Genomic DNA, 16,578 nt, shown 5'->3' on the forward strand with positions numbered 1-16,578 from the left:
ATTTACCTCCCCCACTTTTTCTCGAATCTCATATGGTCCTTGCCACTTGGCCATGAACTTACTCTCGGCTGTGGGTACCAGTACTAACACCCGATCACCCTTGTTAAAAGTTCTGACTCTGGCTCTTTTATTATATGTGCACCTCTGAGCTGCCTGGGCATCTAACAGATGCTCTTTCACGATGGGCATGACCGCCGCGATCCGGTCCTGCATACTAGTCACGTGTTCAATTATACTCCTATGCGGAGTTGGCTCTTGTTCCCATGTCTCTTTGGCTATGTCCAACAGACCCTGAGGGTGTCTGCCGTACAATAACTCAAAGGGAGAGAACCCTGTGGAAGCCTGGGGTACCTCACGGACGGCGAACATCAAATAGGGTAACAACATGTCCCAATCCCTTCCATCCTTAGAAACCACCTTTTTTAACATGGACTTGAGGGTTTTATTGAACCGTTCTACTAGCCCGTCTTGACTTGTTTGCATTCTGTGCAATTTAAGGGTGTGGCATGCCCTTTGTTGAGCTGATTGGTATATATGTAGCTTACCACGGGCCTAGGTGGTCTGGAGTTGGGACCCGGTCCTATTTGTCTACCCTTTTATATGCATTACTTCAACTTTGATATACAGTAAGGTTTTTAATATAGGCAGTATAGGTACCGTCCCAATTTAGGGTCACCTTGCCGCTGGTGGGACGGCTTGTATACTTTTTTTGATCAAAAATAGTTCACTAAGTACCCTATATTTATTATGCAATTTTGCTTTACATTTATATATAATTATGGTAGGGTATGAGATATATTTTTGTCTTGCTTCTTTTTTGCTAGTGTGAACATGCCTCTGTTTCTTGTATGTCTGCCATCTTAGACCTCAGTTCACATTGTCTGGTTTTTTGACTTGTTTGCATTCTGTGCAATTTAAGGGTGTGGCATGCCCTTTGTTGAGCTGATTGGTATATATGTAGCTTACCACGGGCCTAGGTGGTCTGGAGTTGGGACCCGGTCCTATTTGTCTACCCTTTTATATGCATTACTTCAACTTTGATATACAGTAAGGTTTTTAATATAGGCAGTATAGGTACCGTCCCAATTTAGGGTCACCTTGCCGCTGGTGGGACGGCTTGTATACTTTTTTTGATCAAAAATAGTTCACTAAGTACCCTATATTTATTATGCAATTTTGCTTTACATTTATATATAATTATGGTAGGGTATGAGATATATTTTTGTCTTGCTTCTTTTTTGCTAGTGTGAACATGCCTCTGTTTCTTGTATGTCTGCCATCTTAGACCTCAGTTCACATTGTCTGGTTTTTTGACTTGTTTGCATTCTGTGCAATTTAAGGGTGTGGCATGCCCTTTGTTGAGCTGATTGGTATATATGTAGCTTACCACGGGCCTAGGTGGTCTGGAGTTGGGACCCGGTCCTATTTGTCTACCCTTTTATATGCATTACTTCAACTTTGATATACAGTAAGGTTTTTAATATAGGCAGTATAGGTACCGTCCCAATTTAGGGTCACCTTGCCGCTGGTGGGACGGCTTGTATACTTTTTTTGATCAAAAATAGTTCACTAAGTACCCTATATTTATTATGCAATTTTGCTTTACATTTATATATAATTATGGTAGGGTATGAGATATATTTTTGTCTTGCTTCTTTTTTGCTAGTGTGAACATGCCTCTGTTTCTTGTATGTCTGCCATCTTAGACCTCAGTTCACATTGTCTGGTTTTTTGACTTGTTTGCATTCTGTGCAATTTAAGGGTGTGGCATGCCCTTTGTTGAGCTGATTGGTATATATGTAGCTTACCACGGGCCTAGGTGGTCTGGAGTTGGGACCCGGTCCTATTTGTCTACCCTTTTATATGCATTACTTCAACTTTGATATACAGTAAGGTTTTTAATATAGGCAGTATAGGTACCGTCCCAATTTAGGGTCACCTTGCCGCTGGTGGGACGGCTTGTATACTTTTTTTGATCAAAAATAGTTCACTAAGTACCCTATATTTATTATGCAATTTTGCTTTACATTTATATATAATTATGGTAGGGTATGAGATATATTTTTGTCTTGCTTCTTTTTTGCTAGTGTGAACATGCCTCTGTTTCTTGTATGTCTGCCATCTTAGACCTCAGTTCACATTGTCTGGTTTTTTGACTTGTTTGCATTCTGTGCAATTTAAGGGTGTGGCATGCCCTTTGTTGAGCTGATTGGTATATATGTAGCTTACCACGGGCCTAGGTGGTCTGGAGTTGGGACCCGGTCCTATTTGTCTACCCTTTTATATGCATTACTTCAACTTTGATATACAGTAAGGTTTTTAATATAGGCAGTATAGGTACCGTCCCAATTTAGGGTCACCTTGCCGCTGGTGGGACGGCTTGTATACTTTTTTTGATCAAAAATAGTTCACTAAGTACCCTATATTTATTATGCAATTTTGCTTTACATTTATATATAATTATGGTAGGGTATGAGATATATTTTTGTCTTGCTTCTTTTTTGCTAGTGTGAACATGCCTCTGTTTCTTGTATGTCTGCCATCTTAGACCTCAGTTCACATTGTCTGGTTTTTTGACTTGTTTGCATTCTGTGCAATTTAAGGGTGTGGCATGCCCTTTGTTGAGCTGATTGGTATATATGTAGCTTACCACGGGCCTAGGTGGTCTGGAGTTGGGACCCGGTCCTATTTGTCTACCCTTTTATATGCATTACTTCAACTTTGATATACAGTAAGGTTTTTAATATAGGCAGTATAGGTACCGTCCCAATTTAGGGTCACCTTGCCGCTGGTGGGACGGCTTGTATACTTTTTTTGATCAAAAATAGTTCACTAAGTACCCTATATTTATTATGCAATTTTGCTTTACATTTATATATAATTATGGTAGGGTATGAGATATATTTTTGTCTTGCTTCTTTTTTGCTAGTGTGAACATGCCTCTGTTTCTTGTATGTCTGCCATCTTAGACCTCAGTTCACATTGTCTGGTTTTTTGACTTGTTTGCATTCTGTGCAATTTAAGGGTGTGGCATGCCCTTTGTTGAGCTGATTGGTATATATGTAGCTTACCACGGGCCTAGGTGGTCTGGAGTTGGGACCCGGTCCTATTTGTCTACCCTTTTATATGCATTACTTCAACTTTGATATACAGTAAGGTTTTTAATATAGGCAGTATAGGTACCGTCCCAATTTAGGGTCACCTTGCCGCTGGTGGGACGGCTTGTATACTTTTTTTGATCAAAAATAGTTCACTAAGTACCCTATATTTATTATGCAATTTTGCTTTACATTTATATATAATTATGGTAGGGTATGAGATATATTTTTGTCTTGCTTCTTTTTTGCTAGTGTGAACATGCCTCTGTTTCTTGTATGTCTGCCATCTTAGACCTCAGTTCACATTGTCTGGTTTTTAGCCCGTCTACTAGCCCGTCGGTTTGAGGGTGGTACACCGAGGTGCGCAATTGTTTAATTTTTAGCAATTTGCATAGTTCCCTTGTCACTTTGGACATAAAGGGGCTCCCCTGATCCGTCAGGATCTCCTTGGGGAGTCCAAGGCGACAGAACATGGCAAACAGCTCCCGTGCAATCAGTTTTGCGGAGGTGTGGCGTAGTGGTATAGCTTCCGGGTACCGAGTGGCATAGTCGACGACTACCAGTATATGTTGGTGTCCGCGGGCGGATTTTACAATGGGTCCAACCAAATCCATTGCAATCTGTTCAAAAGGCACCTCTATCACTGGCAGAGGTACCAATGGGCTACGGAAACTTGCAGTGGGTGAGGTCAACTGACATTCGGGGCAGGATTCGCAATCCCGTTTGACTTCCGCGTAAACCCCAGGCCAAAAGAACCGCTGTAAGATATGGTCTAGCGTCTTTTTCACCCCTAAGTGTCCACCCAGCAGGTGTGAGTGTGCCATCTCCAGAATCTCTCGACGGTACGACTGAGGTGCCACTAACTGTTCTACAACCTCGTCCCTGATCTTATCTGTCCTGTAGAGTAACTCACCGTTGATTACCATGCGTGGAAATACAGTATCTGCACCGGGCTGTTGAGCTACGCCATTTATCTCTAACACCCTTTCCCGCGCCTGAGTCAGGGTGGGATCCCGTAGCTGAGCTGTCCCAAACGTGCCACGGGACACTTTCAGCTCGGGGATCGATGGCGTGTCCTCGACCTCTCCTACCATCACCTCTAAGGGAAACCTATCGGGGTCACACTCTGTCCCTAGGTTGGACACCCCTACGGCAGGTTCATCGGGCACAGCGTCTGAAATACATTTTACTGGGGGAGAGTGGATTTTGTTTTTCCACAGAGTCCAGAACAGGGGCAAGACTCTTCCCAACACAGTCCCATAGGGAAGAGTTTTTACCACTCCCACAACATGTTTTATGTCTCCACATGGCGTGGACAAAACTATCTCTGCAGTTGGGTACTCTCGGAGGTCCCCATGGATACACACAACCCCGACTGGCCGTCCACTGGGGTTGTTTCCTGCCACCAGCGACCCATGTACCAGAGTCACGAGGCTCCCCGAGTCCAGGAGGGCCTCCGTGGGGTACCCATTAACAGGTACCTGGCATAGTTGGAGTTCACTGTCCCGGGATTTGTCGCTCGCTGTGCAGACGGTCTGGGCGTACATTGAGACCCGGCGGCTATATCCGCAGTCCATGGGTTCCGTAGTCAGGGGACAATTAGCAATCACATGTCCCGGCCCCTGACACCGCCAGCACCTAAGGGTGGAGGTACTGTTAGGTCTTATGGCAGTTTGGGAGGGAACCAGTCTCCTGCCGCTTTCACTCCGGGGTTCCCCTTCAGCACGGGCACGGTGCTGACTGTCCCCAGCAGAGGGACGCGACCCCTTTCCCGACTCCTGGGTTGGCAGGGATCGGCGTGACAGCCGAGAGGGGGCGGAGTCTCGAATGAAGTCCTGAGTAGCCGAGTAGCGCTCGACCAAACTAACCACCTGGTCGAGGGTGCCGGGGTCCCCTTGCCCCACCCAACGTTGGATAGCGACTGGCAGAGTCCTCACCAGCCGGTCAACCACCACCCTCTCCACTATCTGGGCTGGGGACAAAGTCTCAGGTTGGAGCCACCTCTTTACCAGCTGCAGGAGGTCATAAGCCTGAGACCGGGCAGGTCGGGTCTCCACATAGGCCCACGAAAACACACGCTGAGCCCTCACGTATGTATTGACCCCCAGCCGGGCAAGGATCTCACCTTTGGGCCTCTGGTAGTCCCGGGCGTCCTCCTGACTGAGGTCGAAACAGGCCTTCTGGGCATCGCCAACCAAAAACGGAGCCACCACTTCCGCCCACTGGTCAGCTGGTAGGTTTTCCTGCTCTGCTGTGCGTTCGTAGATGGTAAGGAAGGCTTCCACGTCGTCCTCCGGTCCCATCTTCCTCAACGCTGAGCGAACCTAGTCCCGGGCGTCTCGACGTTCCGGGGCTGATGCCGTCGGTGTCTCCCGCAGGGCAGCAATTTGTTGCGTCATCAGTTCATTTGTTTTTTGCTGCTGCCGTTGGAGATCCTGGTACTGCTCCTGCTGTTGCCGCTGAGACTACATCTGTTGCTGCTGGGTGAGTACCAGCTGCTTAAACAGCTCCTCCATTTTGTCCATGGGGTGGAACTGGAAGGTGGCAGGCCGAATTGTGGTCATGCAGCTGCCGGTGGGGTATGCCTCAGTCACACTGCCCGCATTCTCCACCAAGCTGTAAGGCGGCGGTGTACACACCGTGCAGTAACTGAGGCAGTGACCCAAGCAAGTCCAACATAAACAGCTTTTATTCAGCAACTCACAGTTAAACAGAAAGTCCTCCGGTTCGCAGCCGGGTTAACATGAGTCCATAAACAACGGTTGCCGGGGACAACGGCCACGCCGGGCTTCTCAGAGCCTGACAGGTGCAGAGCCTTCCTAGGCGGTGGTTCAGCCACACTCAGTCCTGCTGAGCTAACCTGCTGTGCTCCTAGCAGGTTGCAACATAGAACAACACTAAACCTTAGTGAAGGAGTTTTAAAGGACCTGTGGCAAGAGCCACTGGAAAATCCGGGTTGGAGGGAGGAGGCCGCCCCACTGCCTCCTGTGACCTCCTCCAAGAAATGAAGGCCCTGCCGGGTTTTACTTAATCTGCCTTAGCCAGGTAGTCTGACCAGGTGATTGCTCACCTTCATTCCTGCATTGCAGCCGCAGCTGTGTCTGTGACTGCAATGCACTCCAATGGATTTAATAGGTCTCTGTACACATTCTGGGGGATATATAACGTCCCTCGTATACGATTCCGGTCACTGCCTCACAACTCATACTATATACGGTATACGTACACACATACAAACACATACATAATATAGACACATATAATAATAATATTAATTATATTTCTATAGTGCCAACATATTCAGCAGCACTTTACAAATAAGAGGGGGCATGTACAAACAACATATTAAATAAGCTGCATGATATGGTCACCAGCCAGTATCAGTCTAGGTACAGTAGCCAAGTGCTATTGGGTGCAAGGAGGAAGTGAACACAGATGAAAAGGAGTGACCAGGTTCTTAGTAAAATATAGAAAGAGGGAACAGGGGAGAGTTAGGTTGGTGAATTGAGGTGATAGGTCTGTCTAAAGAGATGTGTTTTTAAAACACGTTAAAAATGTGGGGGTTAGTTAGATTGTCCGGGGTAGTGCATTCCAGAAAACTGCCGCAGCACAAGAGAAGTCTTAGATCAATTGCTAAGTGGATAGCACGGGTAGGGTGATAGACAGATGTCGGAGCAGATATAGAGTTGTAGAGTGGTACAGAAGTATAGAAGTGTGGAGGGCCTTGTGGGTGAGAGAGATAAGTTTGTATTGCATTCTGTAGCGAATGGGCAACCAGTGCAATGACTGGCACAGGGTAGAGGCATTGGTGTAGCGGCTGGACAGAAATACAACACTGGCTGCCGAATTCAGGATGGATTGGAGGGGAGAAAGTTTGACCGATCAGTAGAGAGTTGCAGTAGTCCAGACGAGAATGAATAAGAGTGACCGCAAGTTTTTGCAGTTTCAAATGTGAGAAAAGGTCAGATTCTAGAGATGTTTGTAAGATGCAGGTAACATGAGCAAGTGAGTGATTGGATATAGGGAATAAAGGAAAGATGTGTGTCAAGTACAACCCCAAGACAGCGAGCGTACCATCCAAGGTAATTTCAATATTGGGTATGAATTGGTTACTAGAGGGAGGAAACACGAGAAGTTCAGTTTTGGAGAGATACACTTTCAGATAGTGTGAGGACATGATGTTAGAGACAGCGGACAGACAATCCCTGGTATTTTTTTATTAAGGTAGGGGTAATGTCAGGATAAGAGGTGTATAATGGGGTGTCATCAGCATAGAGATGATACTGGAAACCAAATCTGCTGATTGTTAGTCCAATAGGGGCAGCATATAGGGAGAAGATGAGGCGGCCTAGGACTGAGCCTTGGGAAATCCCAACAGAAAGAGGAAGATTAGAGGAGTAATAGCCGGCAAAAGATACAGTGAAGGAGCACTCAGATGGGTAGGTTTCACTGTCAGGACAGAGGGAAAGAAAAACAGATGGTCCTATAAGTGTCTCATATTGTTGCATACCTGAGTCTCAACTTCAGTAAGCTTGTGTGTTTGTTCTGCTGTTTGACTTAATATATTTGTTCCAGTTTCCAACACAGTGCTTGTTTGATTCTGGTCAGCTGGTAGATGGGAAGCTGTCATCCCACTTTTGACATTATCCTGGATGTAATTTTCCAACTGCAATAAAAGAAAGTAACCATTTATAATTGCAACATTGGTGAAAAGCTAGTAGAAAGGCTTTAAAATACATTCATGCTCCCCCCATAATCTTGCATTTTTGGATGACCCAAGCATAATGTCTTGCCTTAGGCTGTTTTCACATATCAGTCTGACCAGTACAGTGTCGTTTTCACCTGGCGTTTGATGGAGGAGCTGATCAACGAGATTCATACCACCTGCTCGGCGCATCAGTTGTCAAGCTAGACAGGTTGCAGCCGCAGGCACTGGTCTGGAGTTCCCAATGTTTTATGCAAACTTTGGATCAGGCCTTGGACTAGCACTTGGTAGTAAAATGGTAAAAAAAAGCCTGCTGATGTTTTTATGCATCAGTTTTGAATAATAAGCTGAAACAGAATCAAAAGATATAACATAAATGCAACTGCTTAAGATTTCTTAAAGCTTATGTGAACAAGACCTTTATTCCCAATTTGTTATGAATTTTTGCTATAAAGAAATATGCTTTATCCAACACTAAGGCACCAAATTATACAGAAAGTTCCATTGGAATCCTCAGTGGTTTCAATGTTCTGCAGACTTTTAAAAATATGAAATTTCCTTTGAAAAATTATAAAAGTGAGTGTATGAAAAAACTATTTTATATCTCATCCAAAATTAACACTGCAGGGAAAGAAGGGCGCCAAATCACAGCCCATGTTTCCAAAAATGTGGAGTTCTTATATTATGCAGATTAGAACATTTCTATGCATATATTGATGCTAGTTCCCTTGTGACCCAGAAATTATTTTTACTTTAATTTATTTGTAACCTCAGTTGGACACAGAAATGAAACTTTTGCATTCAGCTGTGTTCATTGGGAGAACTGAATACTATAGCAAAAATATTGTGACAACCTAATGCTGCTGGCTCATTTTTTTCACATTCTCTCTACTTGGGAAAGGAGAAAACATTGTTCTTTCAACAGTCTTAGTGGCTTTTGTTGAGAAGGAGGACATTGTGATAGAGTCATACACCAAGTCCTGAGTCTCCACTATCTTTCTCTTGCTTAAAGAGGTTACTACTAGTGATGAGCGAGCATGCTCACTACTGCTCGGTGCTCGCCTGAGCATTTCACTGCTCGAGATGCTCATCGCTCGCCAAGTATTTCCGGGGTTGCTCGGCGGGAGCTCTTTAGACAGCCAATGAACATGCAGGGATTGCCTGCCACACACTGTAATGCCATAGCCATGTTGGTTGTGGTATTACAGCGATTGGCTGGCCACACAGCATCATCAGGTCTATATCAGACCTGGCACCACCATGCTCGTCACAGTCTACTCCGGAATCAGGCAGTGTAGGGAAAGATGCTGCTGAGCTAGGGAGAGATTCGCTTGTTTCTTAGTTAGTCTAGGTATACCACAACATATTCTACACATATCCATCTCATCTAACAGTCCTTCTGAGGACTAATCCAGCTGCATAGATATCAGTGCTAGGCAGGCAGGCAGTGAATGTGGCACACTGCCGTGCATATAGCAAGAGGGTCCATTCCAGTTCTGTCTGCTGGTGCTTTTACAGATATTTCTAGAAATAGCCTGAGGTATCAGGGGCCAGGAATAATTTTTTTTGGATCTTAATCCTGATTATTTGCTTAAAAAGCAATCCAGAGAACACCGTTTTTCTGCTCCATTTGCTTGTTGGCACTGCAGAATACAGCCAGATCTTTTCCATATTACAGTGCTAAAAATCCATCTATTTAAAACTGTGGTTTGTCCATCACATGGATCACATATAATTGCTCTGAAAATTCTGCCATTTCTGGCCTCCATTGAAATTTTGTTCCAGTGTGTCAGCGAAGTTATTGACACGAGGTCGCTGTTAAAAATAGTTACCTACAGACCAGCTCTTTAAAACTGTGGTTTGTACATCACACGGATCACATATAATTGCGCTGAAAATTCTGCCATTTCTGGCCTCCATTGAAATTTTGTTGCAGTGTGTCAGTGAAGTTATTGACACGAGGTTGCTGTTAAAAATAGTTACCTAGTGGCCAGCTCTTTAAAACTGTGGTTTGTCCGTTACACTGATCACATATAATTGCGATGAAAATTCTGAAATTTCTGGCCTCCATTGAAATTTTGTTGCAGTGTGTCAGCGAAGTTATCGACATGAGGTCGCTGTTAAAAATAGTTACCTACAGGCCAGCTCTTTAAAACTGTGGTGTTACGTCACACGCATCACATATCACTGTGGTTCAAATCCAGCCATTTGTAATGAACGTGGAAAATATTGTCCTCCATTTAAAATTGGCAAGGCACGTGGCAAGGGACGGGGAAGTGGACGCGATGGTGATGATGGTGCATGCAGAGGACGAGGCCGAGGCCGTTGGCTAGCTGAAATTGTGCCACAACAAACACCCATATCTTCTCGCTCGACCTTCCTGTCCCAATTAATAGGGGACCGCAGAACACCACTATTGAACACAGAGCAGTGTGAAAAGGTTATTGGTTGGATAGCAGATAATGCTTCCAGTCACTTAGCCACCACCACCACCCTGTCTTCCACACGGTCAAGTCTCAGTAGCCGTGAATCTGGACCGCATATTTCTTACCCTGATCCTCCTTCTTCCCACCATGCCGAGTGCCCGGAGACAACTGATTCCACACTTGGACACTCCGAAGAGCGGTTCACTTTTCCATTTATAGATTCGGGCCTCTCGCCCAGTCCACTTGAAGAGGGGCAAGAGGAGATCGCATGTAGCTATGCCCAAATATTTGAGCAGCCACGATCACACGAAGGCGATGGTGGTAAATTGTCACAAGAGGTGGACGATGATGAGACACAATTGCCAGAAAGTCAGGAGGAGGACCAGGGTGCGGAAGTGGAGACGAGGTGGTGGATGATATAGTAACTGACCCAATCTGGCAGGGGGACATACAGAGCGAGGACAGCAGCACACAGGGGGAGGGAGGGGTAGCACTACAACAGGCAGGAAGAAGCAGTGTGGTGGCCGCAGACAGAAGGCGGGCAATAGTTCCCCGTAACCTTAACACGACCGAAGTTGCCAGTACAACTGTTAGGTCTTCCCGAGTCTGGTTGCTTTTTAAAGACTCTGCAGATAACCCCAAAAAGGCCATTTGCACCACCTGCCAGGCCAGCATCAGCAGGGGTAGCAATATTACCAGCCTGACCACCACCAGCATGATCAGGCACATGGCAGCAAAGCACCTGACCAAGTGGGCCGAACCCCAGGGTCCAGGAAGAGTGTCTGCAGGTGGCTCCACTGCTTCTTCCGCTGTTGTGCGTGCAAGCCAATCCTCTGTCCATGGCACATGCGAAGATGCCTCCTGCCCTGCACCTGTTGTTGCACACTCTCAAGTAGCACCATCAGCAAGCACATCCACATCCTTGTCCCAGCACAGCGTTCAGTTGTCCCTACCCCAGTCCTTGGAACGCAAGCGCAAATACACAGCCAACGCCCCACAGGCCTCACTACTAAATTCACACATTTCGCGACTGCTTGCGCTCAAAATGTTGCCTTTTCAGCTTGTGGAGACGGAAGCTTTCTGCAACCTGATAGCGACGGCCATCCCTCGGTACTCAGTCCCCAACCACCACTATTTCTCCCTGTGTGCCGTCCCCGCATTACACGAGCATGTGTCCCACAATATTAGCCATGCCCTCAACAACGCATTTACCAGGAAAGTTTACCTGACCACGGACACGTGGACAAGTGCTTGTGGGCAGGGACGGTACATCTCGCTGATGGCACACTGGGTTAACATAGTGGAAGCCGGGACCCAGTTGGACCTTGGAAGTGAACACGTCCTCCCGACGCCGAGGATTGCGGGCCCTGGGTCAATCAGGGTTACCCCCACATTCTACAGCCAAGCGGGAACAGGCTATGCTGAAGATAATATGCTTAGGTGACAAACCACACAATGCTGAAGAGTTGTGGACAGCATGTCCCCACGCATTGGAACTTTACATTGCAGATGTTGGGAAGGATTCGTGAGCAAAAGAGGGCAGTTGTTGAATACCAGCATCAACAAAGCCGTCGGTATTCAGTTCAGACTCCACACATAAGACCTCAGGAGTGGACATGGATGTCAGACATATGTACCATCCTCCAAAACTTTGAGGACACCACCAAGATGGTGAGCGGCCATGATGCCATAATTAGCGTCACCATCCCGCTTCTCTGTCTTCTGAAACGCTCTCTGCTCACAATGAAAGAGGATGCATTGCAGACGGAGCATGATGAGATGGAACAAGGAACCATACAGGGTGATTACACACAGCCCGGCCTCATCTCATCCCAACGTGGATTGGATGACAATAAGGAAGAGGAGAGGAGGAGGAGGAGCTAGTTTCATGCACTATAGATGGTACTACCTGCACAACTGTCTTACCGTCTGTTCAGCGAGGATGGCCTGAGGACAGGGAGGAGGAGGAGAGCATGGTCAGTCATTCTCTTGGTGAGGACACGGAAGTCTTGCCTGTTAGCAGTGTGGCACGCATGGCTGAGTTTATGTTACGCTGCCTTTCCCATGACCCTCGCGTTCTCCAAATTTTGGGTGGCAATCATTACTGGTTGGTGACACTTCTAGACCCACGCTGCAAGGAGAACTTTCTATCTCTTATTCCCGAGGCGGACAGGTCTACTAAAATTGGGCAGTACCAGAAGGCCCTTGTTGCAGAATTATTAAAAATATTTCCATCTGAAAACGCTGGCGGCAGAGGTCACAGTTCGTTGGACAACCAAGAGTACAGGCGAGAGAGACACAACTCCAATCCAGCAGAGGCAGGGTAACACTGTCAAAGTTCTAGGACAGTTTTCTCAGACCCTCCCATAGCACAGGCCCTGAGGCGGGGGGTACAAGGAGTGTAAAGTTTGGGAAGATGGTGAGGGAGTAACTTGCCGACCGTACCAATGTCCTCTGTGATTCCTCTGTGCCTTATAATTACTGGGTATCCAAGCTGGACACGTGGAATGAACTGGCTCTCTACGCCTTGGAGGTCCTGGCCTGCACTGCCGCTAGCGTTTTATCAGAGCGGGTTTTTAGTGCCGCCGTTGGAATTATAACCGGTAGGCACATCCGCCTGTCAACTGAAAATGCTGACAGGCTGACTCTTATAAAAATGAACAAGGGCTGGATTGGGCCAGACTTCTCAACACCACCGAATGATAGCAGCGTAACATAAACTCAAATCCAGTGTCTTTTTTTGGGAAGTCTATTCCCATGCACCTCTTCACACCTACACATGGGTATATGGTTCTTGATTTTATCTATTTGCTCTTGTCCTCCTCCTTCTCCTCATCCTCCATCACCATATCATTCACCACCATATCTACCATATCACCTCCTCTAGGTGTCTTGCAAGGGGCATTGAAGTTCCTCCAAATTTTTGGCAGCTTTTGCATTCAATGCATAGGCAAGCACTATGGGAGACCCACTTTCTAATAATGGGAACATTGTTTTTCGGAGGCTCTCTGACCTTTATGTCTCTTCCAAGGGGCATTGGAGTTCCTCCAAATTTTTGGTAGCTTTTGCATTCACTGCATAGCAAACATTATGGGAGACCCACTTCCTAATAATGGGAATATTGTTTTTAGGAGGGTCTCTGACTTCTACATCTCTTGCAAGGGGCATTGGAGTGCCTCCAAATTTTTGGCAGCCCTTGCAGTCACTGCATATGACGCGCCCCCTGGGCCATGTTGTTAGGGATACCCGGAGCCGGATCAGATGGGGGTTGTAGTCTCCGAGTGGCTGTGACCCGGTCCGTGCCCAGGGTGTCAAACTCAGTGTGCGGCAGTCCTTGCAGATGTTCTTAGTGTCGACTACGCCACCCGTTGATTTGCGGTCAAGAGGCCGCCGCTGCAGGATGGTCCGCTGAGGCTGGTGGTGTGTGTGCAGCTGTGGTAGTATAACCCCCAACGGGAGGGGTATAGCCTCAGGGGGTCAGACGTGGAGGATGGTGGTTGTGAAGGTGCAGCAAGGAGACTCAGAGGCATGAAATGCAGTTCAGGGTTTTTACTCACTGGTGTTGCTCGGGTCACTCTGTACAGCAGTGACCACCCAAGCCGTGCTGCGTCCACCAGGTCCTGGACTCGGCCAACTCCCGGGCAATTCCTGAGTATGGTCCTGAGCTCCTTTCTGACTCTCCCTTCTTCTGGCCGTTCCCACCAGGGATCCACCTGTGTCCGGCTCCCTCGGGTCTCTTGGTGGTTGAACCTTCTCTGGCTTCCCTGACCCTATGCTCGGTGTGCCATTCTGGTGGATTTGGTGAGGGTCGTGGCAGATCCTGCCCACGACCTCCGGTTCCTGGCTAAGGTGTGCTTTGGCCTCTGCCAGCTTGGGATCCGGTACCCTTTTGCCGACCCTTCACCCTTATCAGTTCTCATACGGGCTCTTGGGGTCCCCTCTCGTCCTGCGCCTCTGGGTCCCTCTTCCTTCTCCTCTCCTGGAGTTACTGCTGACTCACAGACTGACTGACTGACTCTGTCCTAAGATGGTGCCCACCTTATATACTCCCTCTATGTGTGAGCTCAGGTGACCAGCACCCAATGAGCTCCTACATTTACCCAGACTACTCCCCCTATCTGCCCCTACACTACTGGGATGTTCCACCCCCCTCCCACTCCAGCCAGGGACAGACGCTGTCGTACCTGCACATATACTGGTGGGAGTACCGTTGTTCTGTCCCCCGGAAATGGGATGTATGTAGTGCATGCAGCCTACTGAGCTCAGTTCCACACTCCATCCTTACCCGGGAGTGGAATACCACACCTCTGGGTTGAGGTGCAATACCCCTGTAGCAGCCGAATCCTCAGGGTGCTACACATATGCAATAACAGTATAGGAGACCTACTCGTTAATAATGGGAACAACAAAGCATAGCCGGCTGATGGCTCTCTAACAATAGCGAGGGCCGACTGCTGGCCGTTTAAGAATAGCAAGGGCTGCCTGATGGCCCTATAAAAATAGGATTTGTGACTTTCAGAGTCCCTCCATCATAAATGAAACAGGATGTGTCGGATGATGTGTCACACACCACATGGCCAGATAAGGTTGTAAAATGTTAAAATGACATTTCCCAGTGAATGCATTTGTCTTGGTTGAAAGCAGGGCCGGCGTCAGCACCCGGCGTACCCGGGCAAGTGCCGGGGCCCTGGAAAATCAGAGGGGCCCACCGCTCACTCACTGTCGGGGCCCGGGCCCAGCCGCCCGCTCACTGTCGGGGCCGGGCCCACACACCCACCCGCCCACTCACTGTCGGGGCCCTGGCCGCTTCCTCGGCACCTGTTCAGGGACGCTTGATTGCAGGCACTCCCCCAGACATGGCCGCGCTGTCCGGCTGTGTCTGCTAGTAATGACGCGGCAGGGTCGACGGCACTGCACCTTTAATTGTGCTTGTGTGTCGCTCCTGCCGCGTCATTACTAGCAGACACAGTCGCACAGCGCGCGGCCATGTCTGGGGAAGTGCCGGCAATCAAACACCGTCGGAGGTCCTGCACAGATGGGGGGAAGCGGCCTGGACCCGACCGCAAGTGGGCCCCTCTGATGGTCCAGGGACATGATGTCTGTGACATGCCGGGGCCCTGCACTGCCCCATACCTGAGGAGCTGCTGGACAGGACACTGGACCGGGGACAGGTGAGTGAGGCTTCCCCAATCCCCATATTAAAAATATTTGTAATGGGTCTGTGTGAGTGCATGTATGTGAATGTCAGTGTATATAACTGTGTATATATATATTTGTCTGTTTTATATATGTCTTTAAGAATTTGTGTAAAAATATGTGTATGTCTGTATGTGTACAAATCTGGGTACCGTGTGTGCGTGCATGTGTCTGGATACCGTGTGTGCATGCATGTGTCTGGGTACCGTGTGTGCGCGCATGTGTCTTGGTACCGTGTGTGCGCGCATGTGTCTGGGTACCGTGTGCATGTGTCTGGGTACCGTGTGCGCGCGCATGTGTCTGGGTACCGTGTGCGCGCGCATGTGTCTGGGTACTGTGTGCGCGCGCATGTGTCTGTGTACCGTGTGTGCGCGCATGTGTCTGTGTACCGTGTGTGCGCGCATGTGTCTGTGTACCGTGTGTGCGCGCATGTGTCTGTGTACCGTGTGTGCGCGCATGTGTTTGTGTACCGTGTGTGCGCGCATATGTCTGTGTACCGTGTGTGCGCGCATATGTCTGCGTACCGTGTGTGCGCGCGCGTGTCTGCGTACCGTGTGTGCGCGCGTGTCTGCGTACCGTGTGTGCGCGCGCGTGCCTGCGTACCGTGTGTGCGCGCGCGTGTCTGCGTACCGTGTGTGCGCGCGCGTGTCTGCGTACCGTGTGTGCGCGCGCGTGTCTGCGTACCGTGTGTGCGCGCGCGTGTCTGCGTACCGTGTGTGTGCGCGCGCGTGTCTGCGTACCGCGTGTCTGCGTACCGTGTGTGCGTGTGCGCATGTCTGCACATGTGAAGGATGAGGTGGCAGGCTGGGCCCTGTGTACTAATATATATATATATATATATATATATATATATTTCTCTGCGGTATCTGTGCATCATGAATCGTGGTATGTGTTAAAAGGGCCCACTGAGACTCTTTCGCCCGGGGCCCAGAAAAACCTGGAGCCGGCCCTGGTTGAAAGCAATGCAAAAGTGCAAAAACGCATCAAAAACGCTACGTGTGAACATAGCCCAAGGTGTGGAGGAGCATTTTTGCTTTTGTATATTTATTTTGCCTTATATACAGTTCATTACCCTGGAAACGATGTTCCTTATCATATTTCCCAGGAAAATCCATTTTTTTTTTTCATTTTTGTATGTTTTATTGTGAGTCCG

General features: G+C 48.0%; 1 protein-coding gene across 1 annotated transcript in view; it reads right to left on the reverse strand.

The window, feature by feature from the left end:
- The window catches only part of LOC141252847 (angiopoietin-2-like), a 169,395-nt gene that overhangs the window by 121,360 nt on the left and 31,457 nt on the right, over positions 1-16,578 (reverse strand). Inside the window, exon 2 of the mRNA XM_073670606.1 lies at positions 7,609-7,764. Within this exon, the coding sequence (XP_073526707.1) occupies positions 7,609-7,764 (156 nt within the window). The remainder of the gene's footprint in view (positions 1-7,608; positions 7,765-16,578) is intronic.

Source organism: Phyllobates terribilis, unplaced genomic scaffold (assembly GCF_046119375.1).
Source record: "Phyllobates terribilis strain yellow unplaced genomic scaffold, ASM4611937v1 Scaffold_2__4_contigs__length_985480577, whole genome shotgun sequence".
Classification (NCBI taxonomy): domain Eukaryota; kingdom Metazoa; phylum Chordata; class Amphibia; order Anura; family Dendrobatidae; genus Phyllobates; species Phyllobates terribilis.